The sequence below is a fragment of the Populus trichocarpa genome, chromosome 8 (assembly GCF_000002775.5).
Source record: "Populus trichocarpa isolate Nisqually-1 chromosome 8, P.trichocarpa_v4.1, whole genome shotgun sequence".
Lineage (NCBI taxonomy): Eukaryota > Viridiplantae > Streptophyta > Magnoliopsida > Malpighiales > Salicaceae > Populus > Populus trichocarpa.
In genome coordinates, this window is record NC_037292.2 from 2,295,667 (window position 1) to 2,315,829 (window position 20,163).

The following is a 20,163-nucleotide window of genomic DNA, read 5'->3' on the forward strand; positions in this document are numbered from 1 at the left end:
TGTACCTGGGCTTGCAGGTGATATCACCACTCCACAAATAGTATAAATTTTTATGTGTAAAACAAGGACGACGACAACAACGACAGTAATTTGTGTGTTGCTATTCATCTTTAATCCATTAATTAGCCTTTTGCTTTTGATTTATTAAAGCAGGAGAGCTAACTATAAGAAGCGTGGTTTTCTTGTGCTTTCATGACACTGAAACCTAAAGCTGGACACTACTCCACCAACTATCCTCCAGAGCAAAAACACCACCGAAAAAATGGGCTGCGCAAGCTGTTTTATAGTTAATTGAATGCATGATTGTATCCACCAACAACAAATTAAAAAACCCTTCGCAACTTTAGGTTCTTTAGACCTGTTCCACTACATAGACGGAATGTGTTAATTTTCAAGTTCCTTTCGCCTTTACACTTTGCCTAGCAACATGCCCGAAAGAGAAGTCTCACACACTTGGTAACCAATTTCAGTTGTAGTCTTTTAGCATTGACTTATAGGAGTTTTAGTTGGTGTTTTGTTAAATACAAGACAGACCTTCTTTTTCACAAGATTTAACCAACACTGCTCCAACAGCATAGTATCTAATTGCCTTAGATCAATAAAAAGAAGAACAACACTAGTAAGCCTACGGCCACAGAAAAAGCAAAACGTAGACCTAGATGAAGCTGTGTTAATGGTAGTTAATCAAGCTTAAAGGGGAAGTCAAGGTTACTCAGAGTAGATTAACATCCAAAACCAAACATGGAACGCGCAACCAGAAAATTTCAAAGAATATTCCATCGATGTAAACATACTAATCATGGCGGTATAAATATCACTAACAGTTTTACTTATTAAAACGTACTGTGAAGAAATATCTCGTCGCTTATATTATATTTATTGTTAATTTCATGGGTGATTTTTATACCAATGAATATAATGATGAATTATTGCTGTCGATCTTTAAAAACAAGGTCGATCAATATTTGTTGTCAAATTAGTTGAATATTAGCCCGTTGGCAAATGTCTGTCTCACCGATGATTTTTCTAATATATAAATCTCTAACGACATATTATGTTGATAATTCTATGGGTGCGGTATTATCGATGAAATTCTGATGAATATTTCTGTTGGTAATATATCTGTCTCATTGATGTTTTTTTTTTCTTCTAATATATCACTTACGATATATTATGCTAGTGATTCTGTCAGGGTGAATTAAAATAATTAATTAATAATTCCATGAAATTTTCTAAAAATATTTATCATTTACCATTGAAAATTTCACCTGTGTTTAAACAATTTCACAATGAATAAATTAAACAACAACGAACAAATTTTATATAAAACAAATCAATTATTCCATATTTATCTATACCACCTAGCACCAACTTGGAGTCTCGGACACTAGGTACAGCACACATGACCAGGGTTTCCAGTCTTGTTTCCCATGATCAACGAACTGCGATCAAGATCAACTGTCTTTCTCCCCCTTTTTGTTAGTGGTCAAAGCTCTAGGACATGATAGCTTGACTTTAGGTCATATGACATGTACCTGAGGCAAGCATGTGTTACAAGAAGATGAGATGGATGATATGCAACTCCTATGTTGTCAGGAACAAAAAATTATAACTCATCCACTGTAATATTTTGAGAGCTAAGAAGATAGATTTATAATCAGATCTCTCGATACAGATGCAGTACCTAATATTCATGTTAAATCACTATCAAGGAAACATACATGAGACTATTTGTAATGAACAAATTATGCTGAAAAGTAACTATTATTCTCTCCTGCAAAAGCTTTTAGATTAGCATCACATCATGAAAACCCTAAAAACTATACAAGAGAAGAGGATAGGCAAATACCTTTGCATCAGAAAGAACCTGATTCTATTGAAAATTACAATGCTGCCCTTGCAGACTTTTAAGCTTCAAATTTGGACAAAGTGATAGAATAAATTTTCCTTCTGCGAGCAAAATTAAACCATGTATAATATACATGCGAATATGCATGGCTCCTCATACGCCATCCACGGAGGCCATCGAGGATCCGTTGGGCTCTGCAAATGGCATACAGGGAGCCAGGCACATATAATATATATGGATGCATGGTGGTGAAAACATGTATATATGTGTGCATTATGGTTTATACTTATAGACTATAGCGCATTTCTAAGCATGGATGCGTGTGTATAAGAGCTTACCCATAATTGCATAGGATGCACACTACTTAGAATGAATAAATGCATGAACTACAAGTGCATGCATATAGAAGATGATCTATTCTCTACCATAGGTTGTCTTCCCCGTGAACACCATACCTAAAGAAGTTGACGAGAAAATGTATTTAGTGAAGCATCAAAATTAGGGTAGAGGGAGGGAGGGAGAAGGAGGTCGATAGAGGGAGGGAGAGTGGTATTTAAGGCGGAGAGGACAGAGAGATTGATGGGAAATAGAAACTGGGTCATAATCAAATAAGGGTTTCAAAGCCCCACAAAAATTTAGCCCTTTTGAATTGGCGTAACTCAGGGAAACCAACTGCAAACTAGCTAGACTTGAGAAAGAAAGGGCCGGTGTGTAGAAGGTTATTATTCGGAAGGGTTTATGTGTGGTTGAATTGAGAGGGAAAGAAGGAGAGAGGTGGGGTTGTAGTTGCACCCCCAGCTCGCAAATAAATATAGACAGGCACCATCATATGAGAGAGAGATATTCAGACAGAAAGAAAAACGAGAAGTGGAAATGGTGTGGTTGGGTTACTAACCACGCAGTTTCCTAAGCTAACCCTTATGGTGGTTTGAAATCTCCTTTTTCTGAGTCGTAAAGCAAAGGTTGCTTTTCTTCTCAGAAGCTCATTTTGTCTGGGAGTGCTTGGAAACGCATGGATTCTCTCAATCTCTCTACTTTCTTTACCTTTATTTAAATAAAGTGCTCAAAAAAGAAGAAAGAAATACCACATAATTTACCCTATCTACGTACCTGTCTATCGATCTTTCATATCCTTTTCTTTATCTCCATCACTTCCTTCTTTTTATCTTTTCCATTTCCTTTTATACCATCATTTTAATTACCACTCCCACTATTTGGTAATATTACTACTTTGTTAATTAAGCAACTGAGATTCTCTGTGCTAAACCCTTTATCTGTCTGGATCATATCCACCATCGATCCCACTTAAATTCCCTCTAACGGGCATGTCTTAGTGCGAGTATATATGTACATGTTTGTCTTCATATACAAATTAGATATTAATTATGTTCTCTATTAGATCATTTAATCAAGTATATGCATGTTAAACGGTCATTTCGCTACTTACCTTACCTGGTTTTTATCAGCAAGACTCGTGTTTTCTTTTGAAGAATACTATGAAGGACCTGTCCATGTCCAAGTTCTCTCTTAATTCTGATGGAAATCTGTTCTTTCCTTAGGTTACAGTCCATTATGGCATGAGTGATTATTAACTCTATACGGTCAATTGCTAGACCCATTTGTTCTTCACCGCGCGCCTAAGCCCATAATATTTTCAAATGATGCAAGTAACGTCTGTGATTGTTCCTCGAATAGTCAATATCTTTGTGAGAATCTTTTTCTGTCAGTATAAGGCCACTTATACATTTTTAGGGTTGACATAAAAACAACAGGTGTCAGGTTTGCTTGTATGTCCATTCTCAGCCTTTCGTGGTCTGCATGAATAATTGTTGATTGATTTCTGTACTGTGAATAAAAATGTTAACTGACTAAATTGTTTGTTTATGGTAAATGACCGGCAAATTAAGATTGTGAAGATGAAATGATTCTAATCAGTCAAATAGATTTTTTTTTATTCTTATTAATCACCGTTTTCTCTCCACGTGCCTTAATTATTGATGTAGCCGGGCTAGCATAAGTTGAAGGTTTTTTAGCAGTCACATGAAAATCTTTCACAGTTTGATAAAGATTTGTCATAAAAAATTATGCGGATACCTTAGGGATACCTTGGCAGAACAACAGAACAGGGCTAGCTAGTTCTAGGAGAGAATATGGTCGCATAAGATGAACACAGTGATAATAAAAGAACATAACTTTCAAACCAGTTGGATTATGCTTTTTTTTTTGAAAGTTCTCGAGATCCAGTTTTATAAAAGGACAGACCGGCTTCATTGGCTCCATCCAGATAACCCTTAAATTAGATAATAAAACTTACTTGAGCTAATTTTGTTAATTTTTCTTGATTTTTTTTGTATTTCTAGTTTAATTTTGGGTTTTCTATTATTTTCAGTTTTGTTTAGAGATTCTGATTCTAGCTACTCCCTAGTAGAGATTGATTTTTAATCTATTAATTTAAAGAGTTATAAATCTCTTAAAAATACTTTTCAGTGATAAATTAGCTATAAATTAAAATGCTTATATTCTAACTCTACTTCGACCAAGCTCTGTTTTTTCTATCCTTGTTTCTACCCTTATTACAGTGCTTCCGCCTACATCAATTATTCATCTGGTTTATTTTTTCATTTTTTCTTGAGCTATAAAATATGGAACTCCACCTTCAAATTCCCACAATACCTTTTTTGTTTTACTTCCACTGTAAAAAATTCGTTTATTCTTTTCTTTTAATTATTAGATCAAACGATTTGTCTGTCCTGCAAAAGAATACAGAGGACACACGATAGGGGGCATAGTCCGGCAGGTTGAACCAGCTTGCATGCCCTATAAATTACTGAGATATATAGAGTCAGTCCATATAATTAAGGAAATCAATTCTGTAATAAATAAATAAGAAAATCAACATGTTTGTGAGATCTGGGAGGTGACTAAAAGTAAGATCTGCCAAAATCTTAGCTGAAGAAACATTTGATCTTGCTTTATACGAACCATGACTTTCAAAGATCTAATAAAGTGGCCACATTCCAAACACAAGATACTCTTACATGACATATGTTGGTGTATATCGTTATTGCATCAAGAATTACTCTCTGAAGGCGTTTTAGATTAAAGTTTTTTATATGTTTTGGTTTTTAATTGAACTGAAAACGTTTTTTTTTTTGAAAAACAAATAACTACAACGGTATTAATTAGTAGATGCAGTGCTAAACGCACGATATAAGATAATGTCGAGCAATTAGGTATACGAAGCTGATATTTCACTTAACAGGAGTTTTGGTCCCTAGCTTGAATTATACCTCTAGGATCTACTGCTCCAAGCGTAGGCCTGCATTAGTACAAGAGACAAAGACGCACAAGGGATATACAAAACGGTGACAAGAACGCCGATATGTATTTGTTTTGTTGACTTGCTTTTGGGGCAGACACGTAATTAATCCTTGCATTTTGTAAAATATTTGCTCGTGTGGTCTTCTTTTTCTGTAATTTTTTGCCTTTTTGTTTTTCTGGTTTACAGCCACTCATCATCTGAATTCTGAACAACTCCTCTTCAATTCTTTGAAGCAACCTCAAATAATTCGGTCTCCAATGAATGCACGGAGGAAGAGAGTACTGATGTCTTGGACTATATATATGAATTATTAAAGCTAGAGCCTAGGGCTTTTTATAACACGCTTAAACAGGATATATAGTCCTTTGGAAAGTCATAAAAGTACTCCTAGCCCAAAACAAATGAAGGGAGCGGATCGACAATTGATGAAGCAGAGACAGCATTTTTTTATTTATTTGATCAATAGACAGTTTAGCTAAGCAGAGACAGCATTTTTTTATTTATTTGATCAATAGACAGTTTAGCTTCTGAGGTTATACAGGGGGGGGGGGGGATGCTGGCTAAATTTAAATTCATAATCCCTGCTAGGATTAGTTTTAATCTTTTTTAATTTTACCTTTTAAGATACAATTATGCAATGGTTGGTGTGCAGGGCGGAGATGGAATTATATAATAGGAAGGGTCAAAACTTAAGATATAATTTATTATTAGGAAATTTATCTATTTAAAAAAAAAATATTATATTATCTTATATTTAAACACTAAAAATACAAAAATTTAAAATATTTTACCCTGTTCCTGTGTATTATGTAATGGTATGGACAGATACCTGATTGCAACTTGCAACTTGCAACTTGCAACAATGCAATAATAAAACATGAATAGGTTATATATGTCAGGCAATGTACGAACTTGAGTTTCTATCAAAGAAAATGAATAATAATGGTGATATGGTTAATTAACATCCAGCACATAATTTCATGCAGCTAATTAGTTTTGTTTTTTTTTCCATAAAACCACTCTTCATTTTTTCCTTTTGCATTGAAATGGCAAGGCCAGTTCAAGCCTAACCTTTTCTTTTCGACCTGATCATCACTTTCCCCGGAGGGCAATTGAAGAAGACAAGTAGCTTGAGATGTATACCTGAGTGGATAGTACAAGATCAAGTGGGATATGCGTGAGCCAAAAAGTTGAGTTACGATGGCCTTGGCTTTTCCACTTTGTTAGGATTTTGTCATCTGTCTCTAGCCTAATCAATTGATATACCGGATGGGCACAATACATGTGCAATCCTCTAGCATGTTGGAACCTGAATGATAATATAATTAAAGTCACAGCTGCATGTTAAAATCCTAGCACATATATAGATCGATTTCTGTTTCTGGTCAACTTTAAGCCAGCAACATGGCCCAGTATAATTGTCACTACACAGGAACAAAAAGATATGGATAAGAAATTCAAAGGGAGCGAAACAGCGAAGATAGGGCTAGCTAGCTAGAAACAATAATCTACACACACATGCATGTTTTGTAGATAAAACCAGAGGTTAAAACCATCATGGACAAGGGTTAATGACAAGAACTGTCAATATTTAAGACACTAAAAAAATGAAATATGAACCTCGAGCAAGAGAAATGAAGCTATAAGGCATGCATGAGAGAATTAAAGATATAGATAGGAAGAGTAGGTGAACAAACAGCTATTTTATTACCAAAAAAAAAATTAAAAAAACAGCTATTTGTCCACTTGGAATGGAACAACAATGTGAGTGAGTGAGAAAAGATAAAGAGAAGTATTATAAACAAAACGTATGGTAGTCAAAAAGGGGACTGCAGGGGGGGTGGGTCTGAGAGAGAGCGATCGATCTTCCATGTCTAGGAAAGGCTGCAGAGAGGGGAATTTTCCCACTTCCCTTCTATGTAGAAAATGGTAAACGATTCAAAAGGGAAAAAAAAAAGAAAGAAAAGAAGAGGAAACTCCTTATTAAAATTGGAAAAAGTTATTCATCATTTTATCGTGTATAGTGTTGGAAGGAACAAGTGTGGGAATCTCTCCTGTCAGAGATTTATGGGTCTGATAATCTCTTCTCCCTTTTCCTAGCTGTTAATTTGTATATTTGCAAATGTCTCTCACGGTAAGATTCTTCTCTGACCCCTTCTCTCTAACTACTTCTACAGCTATACAATTTTAACGTAATTAATGCTAATTTTTTTTTAACTATCTAATACCTATTCTTGAATAAACCCTACCGGTCGCTGAATCTTTCGGTCGCGAATTCTCGAGAAAAAATGTTCCAGATTCGAGGTTTTTTTATCAATGTATGTGTGCTAATTTATAAAACAGATCAGTTTTGTAACCTTCTCTACTTCTATGCGCCTCGAACTGCACCCACACAGCAAACAAGTATTAGAATCATGATGATGAGGGTGGCGCAGAGTGTCATGTGCTAGCTTTGCAGCATTAATTCTTTCTTTTGCTTTCCACATGTATGCGTATGATCATTTGTGGCGTAAAATCAAGAAAGATTAATATCGCTTAACATTATACACAGTAACACATGGTTTTATTCATTCCTTCCTCGAACTTAACCCCAACACCAACACGCATGTTGCTGTGGTTGTACCATCCCCGCGTACATGTTTTGCATTCGCTTCTCTTCTTTTGAGACTGTTTGCACATCCCGCCGGTTCTCTTAGTCAGCTATTTTGTATCTGTTTTATCAAACCCTACGCCCTCCCTCCCTCCCTCTCTCTCTCTCTCTCTCTCTCTCTCTGGCGCCTGAGCTGTTCTGAAAAGTGAAAACCCTAGTTTTACTTCGGTGGTTACTAGGGTTTCAAAGAAAAAGGGGCTACCAAATTTACTATAACGAGGTACTATTCACACCAAAAAAAGAAAAGAAAGAAAGACTTGAAGGTGGGGTCAGATCGATGATAATGAGGAAGCTGTAGCATATACCCAGTTCATAGGAACGTCATGTACATGTACATGAAATTCACTTGAAACTTACATGTCACTCGTTCAAGGGGGCATCATCATCATCACTACACAACGAAATTGTTGTCACTGGGCCGACATTTTGCGCATCTCGTGGCAAAATAAATCTGTTGTCTTTGCTCTGTATTTGGGATTATACTGTGAAAATCCCAGATGTTAATGTGATATGGCAAATCGTTTAGATGATGAATTTCTTTATCTGCCACCCGGCCACGTATAAACTAGTGAATTTTGCTTGGATCGAAATATGAGAGTTCGATTCATAATCTTACATTAATTTTGAACTCAATAATTTACTAGTTAACTTCAGATTTTCCATGGAACATGAAAATTCATCTTGTCGATATTATATATCATTGATTATGAATTCAATAATCTATCCTAGATGAAAGAAAAAACCAGCAAAAAAAAAAAAAGAATTCATAAATTTAACATTAAACTTTAGATTAGTTAATACCACCGAATATGATAATCCAATCTCCTTATCTCGACTTCTTACGATTTGAACTTTGATGACTGAGTGTTTTTACTCCCTCGTAATTATACTGTGGTGAATTTCAGAATTTGAATTTCAAGATAGCATTCAATATTATGATATTGGGCAAATTAGCCCCGAGCTACAGGTTAAGGGTGAAAAGGAGATGTCAATTGATCAGTAGCCCCATGAGGAAAACGATTGGGATCTGGAAGATGGTTCATTTCAATGAAACATTTTAGTCTCTTGCAAGACGAGAAAACATCTTTCCACCAGAAAGAGACACAGGGGGCTAGAAATCTAGCCTAACCACGACTGCGTGAACATGAAAGCTCGAAGAAGAATTCAAGAGCCAATGGACCATCTAAGCAGTAACTATTCAAATTCAAAAATTTTGATTTTTTTTTTGGGTGGGCAGTAGAGAAAATGTCCTCGACACATGGATAAAAGATTTTATGTTTAAAAAATTAAGTTTTTAAAATAAAAACAGCAATCTCAAAATCACACACTAAGAAATTACAATGTTGGGTCAGAAAATATTATTCAACTACCGCTCCCTAGCCGTTCTTGAGGTTTTTTTTTTTATATATATATAAAATTAGCACAATAAATATAAAAATTTAATAGAATAGAATCATTTGAAAAAAAAAAACTAAATAACACATTTTATTATTGTTGCGCTTCTAAAAAATAATGAAGTAGATGTTACGTTTGAAAAACACGACATTTCATAAATAAAGAGTATAATATCATCGTGATAAAATTATAATTAATGTTGCGATTTATAATAATTATTAGAGAATAATATAAATCATATATTAGAACCTTACCTAATAGCTTAAGTTATTGGGTTGAGATGGTTCTTTGACATAATATCAGAGCCTTGATGACCAAGCGGTCACGAGTTCGAATCTCACCATCCTCATTTATTTGATAAAAATTAAGCACAAGATAATGTAGGTCTATGTAAGTTTCAAGCCGAAAGGACTTTCACTTGAAAGAGTATATTAAAGAATAATATAAATCATATATTAAAATCTCACCTAATAGCTTAAACTATTGGGTTGAGATGGTTCCTTGACAATAATAACATATAGAAACTGCAACAAAGAAATTTTCATCTTCTGTTAATTCGCTATTTGTTTTCTTTTTTCTATGCTAATTACACAATTTACCCGTTCATGTGGTCGTGGTTCTATACCCTGGGAAGGGTTAAGATGAGCGCAGCAGCAGCAGGAGGCAAAAATGTTATGTTCAGAGACTGCAGTCTAATAACAACCCATGTTTAGAACTATTCTATTTGTGAGCCCAAACTTATACTTGAAGCCCACAAACATTAAACCATTTAGGGAGAAGCCCTTGTTTGGACATCTCTGCTTGGGCTCTAGATTTTATGTTCGGCCCAAATATCTAATATCTGTGCAGATTTTTACAAAAACAAGCCTTGCACGCATAGTTACCAAACTCTTCCAAATGGGCCTATTTATCGCATTATAAAGTAAGAAAGGGAGAGAAAAAGTCTCGCATGTGCTTTGGGCACACAAATGGGTTTCTATACATCGTTTTATGCTAAAAGGTTAAGGAAGTTACATGAAAGTATTTACTTAAACTGGATATTTTCTAACTGCTGCAACCAAGTGGACTTGCCGGAGTGGTTATTGATCACGACTAGAAATCGTGGGGGCTCTGCCCGTCCAGGTGTTCGAATCCTGCTGTTCTCGTCATGTTGTTTAAATTCTTAAATATCAACCTAATTTTCACAATTTGATCCTCAATGTAAGCTCGGCTACATCAGCAAGTTTAAGAAGTGATTCCACATCTCTTGGTAAAGGCACATTCCGGTCGATAATGGCAGCTGCCCTTCCCCTCCTTATCAAAGGCAATGCCCACTCAACGATGCCTGGAGGCTCGCAATCTCTATCGTTTGATTTCCTTCCGGTTAACATCTTCAGCAGAACAATACCAAAATTATATGCATCACTCTCCGTATCTCCATTTACATCTGTCATTAGCACTTACAATCCCAAAATAAATAAATAAATAAAAGAAAGTGTGTGATTGTGTACAGCTAAAAGGAAAGAAAAGAGAGGCTGGCTGTGTTTTTTAGGGTATGCGGCTACAAAACTAAACAGCAGAGAAAAATATAGAGAATGCCGTGAGAAGAAAAAAGAAGGAAGATTGAACACTTTCCGTTCAAGTTTTGATATGCAGCGCTGATTCGCTATTAGATCGAGGTAATTTCTTACAATATATTTCAGACACATAACTCTTCATCTTTATTAAAAATGTCTAAACTGGTTTGTTCTTCACATTAGCGTTCTTGTCTGTTTTATAAGATTTGTGTCAACTCTTTCTCTGGTTGACAAAAAACATACAAATCTTGTCTGTTCTTCACAAAAAAAAACATAAAATACATGCCTGTCCTGAGATACGCAGCGCAAACAAATACATTCTTTGTAATTAGTGACAGTGAGAATAGTCTGTGATGTTAATATTAAATTTATGGGACCATTAGTGTAATCCAGAAATCTTTTTATTTGAAAAAATCATTTTGTAAGGTTAGCATCATTCTTGTTGATTTAAATTCTAAAAAATCATGAAATTCTTTAAAATTAAGTCATGATTCAATATATTAACTGAACCAGATATAATCGCACGCCATCAATTATCAATAAATACCAAATTCTTAGAGTATTTATGAAAAAATCAAGTTCAGAAGCCAAGAAATCCCAACGAAGCTTCTTGGCTTTTGGCATTTCAGTAATTTAATCAAATACTTTTTTTTTTTTTTTTGATTTACGTGGGTGTCCGGGCCAGCTTACGCGCACCACGACTAATCCCACGGCCCACTGAACACCCTGCAAACCCAGTGGACATGTAAGACACCGCGAGGATAACAGGCATGCACATGAAGACTCGAACCCAGGAACAGCAGGAGGAGACAAGCCCCTGCTACCGCCAGTCCAAGACCCTCAGTGCAATTTAATCAAATACTTGGCTTCAGCATCGTCTGTCATGTACTGTGTAAGGTGTTTCGCGTGTGGGTTCCTTGCCAGGTAAGTTCATTGGGACAGTTTCTCTGGGCCCTAGGCTTTTATGTTGTTAGTTTTATTTGGGCAAAGCCTTAAAGTTTGCAAGCTTAACATGAGGAATTTTTTGATGATGACAGATTTCTTTTAGTTATTCCTTGGCTTATCTTTTTTTAAAAAAAAAACATAAAGAAAATGTTGGGAATTCCGACCGATGATGTTCTGATTGTTGTCCATTGAAGGCTAAGCACACCGATACAATATTTAACGTGGTTCGGCAAACCGTCTACATCTATGAAAAAAATCAATATTATTAGAGATAGAGAAAGGAAACAACATAGATACATGAAAGAAGAGGATCACAACTACTCTACTTTACTCTCATTGCTCTCACACACATTGTTGCACAAGGCAGCAAAGCTGCTGCTCTTGGCAGCCACTCCTTTTTCTCTCTCACGTGTTTCTCTCACACTCTCTAACTCTCTCTCTCATTTTGCTCTCCAAGTCATGCCTCTGTTTATAGGTTTCGATGGCAGCTCCTCTCGCTCCTTTGTCAACAATGGTGGTCACTCTTTGTCAATAGTTGATGCAGCTTCTTTTAACAATATCCAGCTGTCACCAACAACTCACCATTGACAATGACAACCCTTTTTTAGAGTAGAGCTGCAGATGTTGTTGCCCATTAATGACAACATCCCAATAGAAAAAAGAGAATATAATATTTTGCTAGTAACTTTAATATTTAATATTTATTTTTTTAATAAACTGAAAAGGTAATTAATAGAACACAACTATTTATTTTTAGATCACTATAAAATTTCTCAGATATTAGAAAATAAATTTGACAAGAATGTTATTGGATGTAAAATTTTCAAAACACACTCCTTGTTGCGGGGTAAAAACTCCTTTAGCGACATGGGAAGATATATCTAAACGTGGGAAGATATATCTAAAGAGTAGAAAAATTATATCACCTGAAATCGAATTATTTCTTATTAATGTTAAAATAGCGACATGGGAAGATATATCTAAACGTGGGTATTGGAGGTCTAGACCATCATCAAATGCATTTATTAAAAAAATTATTTTTCATCTTTTCTTTTATTCTATCTCGCGATAGTAACAATATTGATAGCAAACCTATTTATCACTCGGCCGACAACACATCAGGGGTTCTGTCCGGTGATGAGGATTTACAGAATTCTGAACAACAACTAAAACAAATCCCACTGTTGATCATAGAGGCATGGCCTATAGATCAATAAATCTCACATCATTTCATCATGGTTACATGGAATTTACAGTAGATACTCGAAGCAATATTTGATTTTTCAAGGCGAAAGCGTTCTAGGGACGATAATGTCCCCAATGTTGTTGTGCCATGGGTCAGCCAAGTGAGTTGCCAAGTTCTCCAATGGTCCAGTGCCAGGGTAAGCTGACTGCTGCACACAGAACCCAACAAATGCCAACAGTGCTAGACGGCCTACGACATGATCAGATGCGTATTGGATTAGTAATAATTCAAGAACTCACGTAACTTAGCAACAAGAATTGGAACCATACACCAAAATTGTTAGATTACCATTTTTAATTTCTTTGACTTTGTATTCCTCGAACTTCTTAGGGTCCTTGGAGAAGCCCAGAGGATCAAAAGCACCGCCAGGGTACTTCTTCTTCTCTGGGTCTTTCTCCATGCTACGTTGGTGCTCCACAAAGGCGATGGCAACGAATTCAATGGCCAAGACGGTAGGGAGGGTCCCCCATGGAACTGGCTGGCCCAAATAAGTAGCTTGGCCACCTGGGGCTGCAGCCCACTCTTGAGCTTTCACCCAGTTGCCCAGACCTAAGGCCTCTGGTATTAGGATTCCAGGCTGCAAAATGAATTAGAATCAAATTAGTAAAAGTAAAATTATACCCTCCTCAGCTAAAGGGATTTTTGTGGCAATTTAAAGGAGTATTTGAAAATACGGTTTTAATCATCATGTTTTTTTAAATTAAAAAAAATTATTTTTTTTACTTAAAATTTATTTTTATCAAAAATAAAAATAAATTTTTATCGTTGATGTTTTATCAAAAATAATTTTTAAAAAATAAATAAATATTATTTTAATATATTTCTTAATAAAAAATATTTTAAACTATTACCTTTACTATAATCACATTCAGACGCTATTACTTTGTTACCTAGCACAGCTGAAATCAAGGATCCATTTTGTGACGTAGTTTCTTATTCTTTTGCATTGGGAGATTCAATTCTAGACTGTATCGTACCATATTATGCAACTTTAGCAGCTAAAACTTTCCAGCACCCAGGATATGATAACATGGCATATGAAAAATAAGAAACAACTGAGATTAATAAAAGACTTACAACAGCAAGCATAGCCCATCTGCAGTGAATGAGCTCAGACTCCTTGTATCTCTCGAGATTCTCAGGGACCTCACCCAGTCTAAGTGGGTCGAACCCAAAGTCACTGCAACACACCATCCCAACTAACTCATCAACAAAATTTCACAAAAACAGCATGTGCTGTGTAACATTATGTACATGAAAAGAAGATGAAGAAGAAATCCGAAGTTTGAAATTTAATTTACAGTCCATTAAATTATTAGTGGTACTGTTTACCCTGGGGCTGAGCCATCAAGGTAAGGTGGACGAGGCTGGCCAGGCAGCCAGTCAGCTGACATGGTGACACGAGAGGTGCCATTGACACTAGGAAGTGGAATTGAAGAGGCAAATTTGGACTTTGAAGATGATAGGAGTGAAGGGAAAGCAGTGGCAATGCCACAGCTCATCAATGTATTGGTGGCGGCCATATATTCTGTTAGAATCTGTGGCGAAGTGAAGTTGAGTTTGTGAGAAAGGATGATGAAGAAAGCGAGGACATTACAAGTTATTAGGCAAAGGGGGGATATAGGCAAAATCTATGTGGACTGTAATTGGCTAAGGAGACCTGCTTGGGACTTGCTATTGGGCCACGTTGGATATGTTAATCTGGTTGCAGGGGTTCGTGTGACATCCAGTGGCATGTGGTTGAGATTGAGTGCCAGCTACAAGAATCGAAGGTGCGTTTTAGGGAGTAAAAATGGAGGAGAAAAAGTTAATCGTCTATATGCCTCACAGCACGGGTTGGCAAAGGTCCGTTAAACATGAAACACTCGTCATATTAGCGGGTATGTGCTTGTGGATATGAAATTATGCTAGCTTTTGATTTTTGTTCCAGAATACAATAAACAAAGATATTTTGGACTGGAAATTTCTAGCACATAAATATCTTGGACCCTAGGTTCACATGCCTATAGAACATCAAACCATTCAAAAACTTTTGGATGGGAAATGGGATGAACAACTTAACATGAAATCTTCTAATACATGCCAAAGTATTTTTGTGTTGCAAGTTGAATCTTTTGTTGGCAAATCATATTATGATCCAGTCTCAAGCCATCTTTTGTTGTTATTGATGTTGCCTGCTCACATCAGGTAAGGGTCATTTATACACTTGGGGAAGGGGTTTTGCTGGCGCTTCTGATGCTAACTTTCCTCAGCTTTCACCTTCATCAATGGGGTGCACGAAGGCTGCCCTTGGATGGAATCACTGCTTACTGTTGTCAGGTCAATGCATTTCTTTTCCTCTCTATATTCGTAGTCTTGAACAACCCCTCACCTCGCTCCTGTGTTAAGACTTAAATGATGATGTGATATCTTGAACAGGTGATGAGAAGAAGTATTTATGCTTGGTGGCAATTACCATGGGCCGGGTTCTTTGTGATCTTAAGACTCAAATGAGTGCAGTGAAGCACCTTTCAGGTAGTGCATTTATTCGACCTGCATTAGCATTGTTGTACATGAATACAAATATATGTGATAAGTAATGAATAATTGTTCTATATCACTTTCAAAAATGGAAGAAGAGACTTTTGCAGTTCCTTGTTTTTAATGATGGGTAAGGAGCTTCAAGAAATTGAAACTGTTCCTGGGTAGATTTTGTTGCTCAAGATGCTCGAGACTCGAGAGACCAAATCTACAAAAGTATGAATCCAGAAAAGCCCAGCACTGTTTCCCACTCAGAGCTGAATTTTTTTTCCTTTTCACATCAGCTGAGAAAGGTCTGGTTTGTATCTTCATTAATGACCCATCTGCCGAGACTCTATCTGAATGAGTGTTTCTAGGATAACAATTTAGGATCGTAAAAGCCATAGCTAGATGACACTTATGAAACCGTTCTAAGGTTGTTGTTTGATCTTGGATAATTCAAGTGAAAAAACTTGAAATGTTTTCATTCGATCGTCCATGTCATGTCCTTTTCTATACATTAAACAGTTTATGATATCCAGTGTCAGCAGCATCAGTGCTAATTAGAGTCGTTTATTGTTTATTACGTGCTGCATTGTAGTGCTCTCTTTTTATTTATTTAGATTTTAGTTTTGAAGTTGTATTTCAAATAATAATATACAGCTTGCTGTAAGCTAATTTTGTTTGTATACATACATACATACATACATACATGGCAACTGTAGTTGAATATCCTTTTTCTTCACTGGAACTCAACTCCTCTTACCTCAATCTCTTCGGTTTGACTTACTGTCATCAATTTTCCTACTACATGTTTTTTTTTTTTTTTTTATCAAATAGGGACTTAGTTATTATTATTATTATTATTATTTAATTTTGTGGTTGTTAAATGCATTTTACTTTAGATTTTAAATGTTTTTATGTTCACAATTTTTCGTTGCTTGTGAGTTTTATATTGATGTACCTTTTCACTACAGTTTATTTGTCCGTGAATTCGAACCCGTATTTTAAATTATTCGTAGTTTTCTTATTCATATTTTGTTTTTCAACAAAAATTATTTAAAAAAACACTCCAATCCCAAAAAAAAAAGAAGGTTAAACGGCAGGTCGTTTTAAGAACAAATACAAGACCATTTTCTGATCTAAGAAACCCGGGCCAACTCGAGTTGAAACTCTCTTAATCTTTATCAGTAAGTAAACTCACGGAAGCGATTACTAGATCACCCGTTGCATTTTTCAACCAAATCAAACTGATCCGATCAAAACCCTAAATCTTTCCATTATGAGCTCTCCACCCATTCTCGGAGTAATCACTCTATCTCTTCTTGAATTCTCGCTGTTCCTTGCCGGATCTTGACCCGATTAACCTAATTGTTTTCAAATGACAGGGCGCGAGCTTGTTTACAGGATTCACGAAGCTATGCAAAGGTCTCGCGGTTGTTCTCGTCACCTGTCACATCTTAGTTCAGATTTTACCCCCTGCTGTTAACTATCTTGCTCTTATTCCTGCCAGGTATCTTCTAACTTTTCAATTCGTGAATTCCTTGCTTGCTTCATTCATTTTTATCCTTATAAATTGAAAAATTGGTATCTCCGCAGTGTGTATTTTAGTAATGTGTTATTGATTAGCGACGGTAAAGGATCCGGAAATGGTAACGTGAGGCAGAATGTTAGGAGCTGAGAGCTAACTACTCAAGATATGCAGCGTGGACTCAGAGGAATTAAAAAAGAAATTTAGTAATTGAATCTTTCTATATACCCATGAACTTGTAGATATGTTTTGATAATTTCAATGTTGATTTGCTGCCATTTTTTTCTTGTTGTTATTGTCCTGGTTGAAGGAGCTTGAAAAAGTGGGGGTGCATTGTCTGGCGAGCTGCTGGATCTTTGCGTGGGAATTATTGTTCTGGTTAAATACAATAGTTTAGGATTTGGCTGGAATCGCGGTTTTGGTGCTGTTTTTTTTTTAAATCACTTTTTAAAGATCATAAAAACAATGTGTTGGTCCAATGCTGCAAATCAAAGTAACATCTGGAGATAGATTAGAAGTTTCTACTCTTCCGGATACTAATCATGGAATGTTAATCGCTTTGGACAACAGAGTCTTTAAATCACTTTGGACTACTCTGCCTTTAAAATGGGCATGTCATACTTGTATTTTTCCTTGATCTCACGTTTTAGAACACAAGATATTGAAACTTGCCTCGACTTGCTTATTTTAGTGTAATTGCTTGAATTATTGGTAATCATATCCTTGCTGTTGGTATGGCCCTGTCATGGTACAATGAACAGTTGATTGGATGCGATTTTCTCTTGAAATTAGTGGATATTAATGACATACGGTCAGAAAAAAATAATTGCCAGTACAGGGGATCAAAGACGGAGACAGCTATGAACTTACTATACTTGATTGCCCTCTTTGTTAGGTTGTGGAGATTGATATCATTCATGCACAATGCTTTATATGTATAAGCTTCATTTCAATGATAAGAAATTTACTCCTTACATGATTTTTTGGTTTGCAGGACGATTCCTTTTGTATGGAACCTCATAACAGCTGGTTACATTGAACAATCGATATATGGGGTATGCAGTTCATCTGTTGATAGTGTTAATGTTTGTTTTGGTTTGTATAAATGTCCTATGGCTTTTATTTTCCTTCATAAAGTTGCACAAATAACGAAATGGTTCTGTAGGTTGTTGCAAGCACTTTATGCCTCCTCATCATGGGAAAGCTTCTTGAGCCAGTATGGGGTTCTAAAGAGTTCTTGAAGTTCATATTCATAGTCAACTTTCTCATTTCCATCTGCGTTTTCATTACTGCTATTAGCTTGTACTACATAACAAGGCAGGAAAATTACCTGTAAGTATGTGCTTCCAAAGCGTGTTGTATTTGTTTTGCTTCTGCTACTTATACTATTGCCATTATACTGATTATCTTTGTTCTTTGTGGTAGTTATATGCCTATTTCTGGCTTCCAGGGGATCCTAGCTGGTTTCTTGGTTGGCATTAAGCAAATTATACCAGACCAAGAGCTGTCTCTATTGAGAATAAAGGCTAAGGTATGGACTCACCTCTTGCCTTGAAGTATCACCTGATGATTTGTTTTGCAAGTTGAAAAGATGCCTCATTACATTCTCATTGGTGCTGTTTCAAATGTCATGCAGTGGTTTCCATCTCTTATGCTCTTGATAGCTATTGCTATAAGCTTCTTTACCGCAGAGTCTGCAGCATATCTTCCAACCTTAATATTTGGCACATATATGAGCTGGATTTACTTGAGATACTTTCAGAGGAAACCAGAAACAAAACTAAGGGGTGATCCAAGTGATGATTTTGCATTCTCATCCTTCTTCCCTGAATCCCTCAGGTATTTTCTCCTTTTCTTGCAAGACACTGGTTTTTTAGTCCATGGAATGTATGAGTTTGTTTACGTTCTTCCATCTCCCTCTCTCTATCTGCTTCCAGGCCAATCATTGATCCTATTGCATCAATATTCCATCGGATGCTTTGTGGAAGATTTGAAACTTCTACAGAAGCCCATGGTGATACCTTGGGAGATGCTTCATTGCCTGGTTCTGATCCCATTGAGGCAACTAGGAGGAGGTAAGTTTATCCATTCAGTTTCAAACTTTGGATAAGGATACATGTTCTTTTCAACTACTAGGAGATTGTTAAATTAACCCAATTTAATCGAACATCTTCAATATGAGCTTTTATGAATCATAGACTTGTGTATAGAGTATCAAGTAACAGCAGTAACAAAAAATGCTCGGCAATTTTTTGAAGGAAAAAAAAAAAACCAAAGGAACAGTTAAAACAGTGATTCAAAATCACCAATCCCTTCCGATGACTTGTAATATTAAGAATACAGTCATTGCAAACTAAGTTTTAATGGGTGGAAAAAAGTTCCAGTTTCTGACTACTCCTTCCCCTTGCAGAGAAAGGGGAGCTAGAGCATTGGAAGAAAGGTTGGCCACTGCTCCGAGTGCAGAAGAGTTGAAAAGGGATGCCTCGGAGAATGTTTGATCGGTTGCCTCTACTTTCAAACATTGACAGAAAATTCAGAGTTGTATCATTTATGACCACTTCAGAGTTGGTGCAGTGCTCGGAAAGAAGTCTTTTTGGTTGGTTTCCATATTACAGATTTTTTCGTGCATATTTCTGTCGATTCTCATCTCTATTGTAAAATCTTTCCTATGTCCTGTATTTTCTTGGACAATGACAGTTTTTGCCTAGACACATATAGAGCAGAGATTCTGAAGAACTACCCCTTGGATGGTTTTGCATGAATAGATGAAAAATTTAGATCTCCTACGAGGGAGGCTGCTTGCCAAGAGTTTGTAGCCATCAAGATTTTTTTGGGTGGATGGGCCTTTGTTTCCTGCTGGGACCCATTTTTGGTGACAAGTTTTGGAAGTCTAATGCTGTACATTAAAGGATCACAATTGGTATATTGCCTGCCATGTTTTGTATGCTTTGAAAAAACCCTAAAAATGATGAATTGTGCTTCGCAATAAAAGTTTGGCCCTAGACCTGGAGTCCTTGTCCAAGGCTAGAACCAAGAAGAATAAAGAAATTGCTAGATGAGAGGTTGTTTCGGAATGGTGGTTCACGTCAGCCATAGAAAAGAAGCTTGCAACAACCAGGAAGAATAGAAAAACGATGGTGTCGTGCAGGGAAGAGCACCCCAAAAAGGCT

At 36.2% G+C, this 20,163-nt stretch overlaps 2 protein-coding genes and 1 long non-coding RNA gene across 4 annotated transcripts; 1 reads left to right on the top strand and 2 right to left on the bottom strand.

Moving 5' to 3' along the window:
- Window positions 1-1,228: 1,228 nt before the first annotated feature.
- LOC112328401 (uncharacterized) lies at window positions 1,229-2,870 on the bottom strand. Its single transcript, XR_002983266.2, has 2 exons — window positions 1,850-2,870; window positions 1,229-1,535 (listed from the first exon to the last, which is right to left on the bottom strand). It is a non-coding gene; the product is annotated as an uncharacterized LOC112328401 (long non-coding RNA).
- A 9,840-nt stretch (window positions 2,871-12,710) lies between these two features.
- LOC7457873 (chlorophyll a-b binding protein 6, chloroplastic) lies at window positions 12,711-14,567 on the bottom strand. The gene is made up of 4 exons (XM_002311983.4): window positions 14,296-14,567; window positions 14,041-14,143; window positions 13,252-13,540; window positions 12,711-13,152 (listed from the first exon to the last, which is right to left on the bottom strand). Exons 1-4 carry the CDS (start codon window positions 14,484-14,486, stop codon window positions 13,001-13,003), a joined length of 735 nt encoding a protein of 244 aa, XP_002312019.1. The 5' UTR covers window positions 14,487-14,567; the 3' UTR covers window positions 12,711-13,000.
- A 1,896-nt stretch (window positions 14,568-16,463) lies between these two features.
- On the top strand, window positions 16,464-19,799 carry LOC7479886 (rhomboid-like protein 19). Of its 2 annotated transcripts, XR_002983502.2 has the most exons (9): window positions 16,595-16,768; window positions 16,851-16,975; window positions 17,988-18,048; window positions 18,159-18,325; window positions 18,419-18,524; window positions 18,630-18,832; window positions 18,931-19,068; window positions 19,404-19,589; window positions 19,691-19,799. XR_002983502.2 is itself a non-coding variant. In XM_002311064.4 (8 exons), exons 1-8 carry the CDS (start codon window positions 16,745-16,747, stop codon window positions 19,489-19,491), a joined length of 912 nt encoding a protein of 303 aa, XP_002311100.2. In that variant the 5' UTR covers window positions 16,464-16,744; the 3' UTR covers window positions 19,492-19,799. The 2 variants fall into 2 exon arrangements, 1 of the variants encoding a protein (XP_002311100.2); XM_002311064.4 differs by having other exon boundaries at window positions 16,464-16,768; window positions 19,404-19,799.
- The last annotated feature ends 364 nt before the right edge of the window (window positions 19,800-20,163 follow it).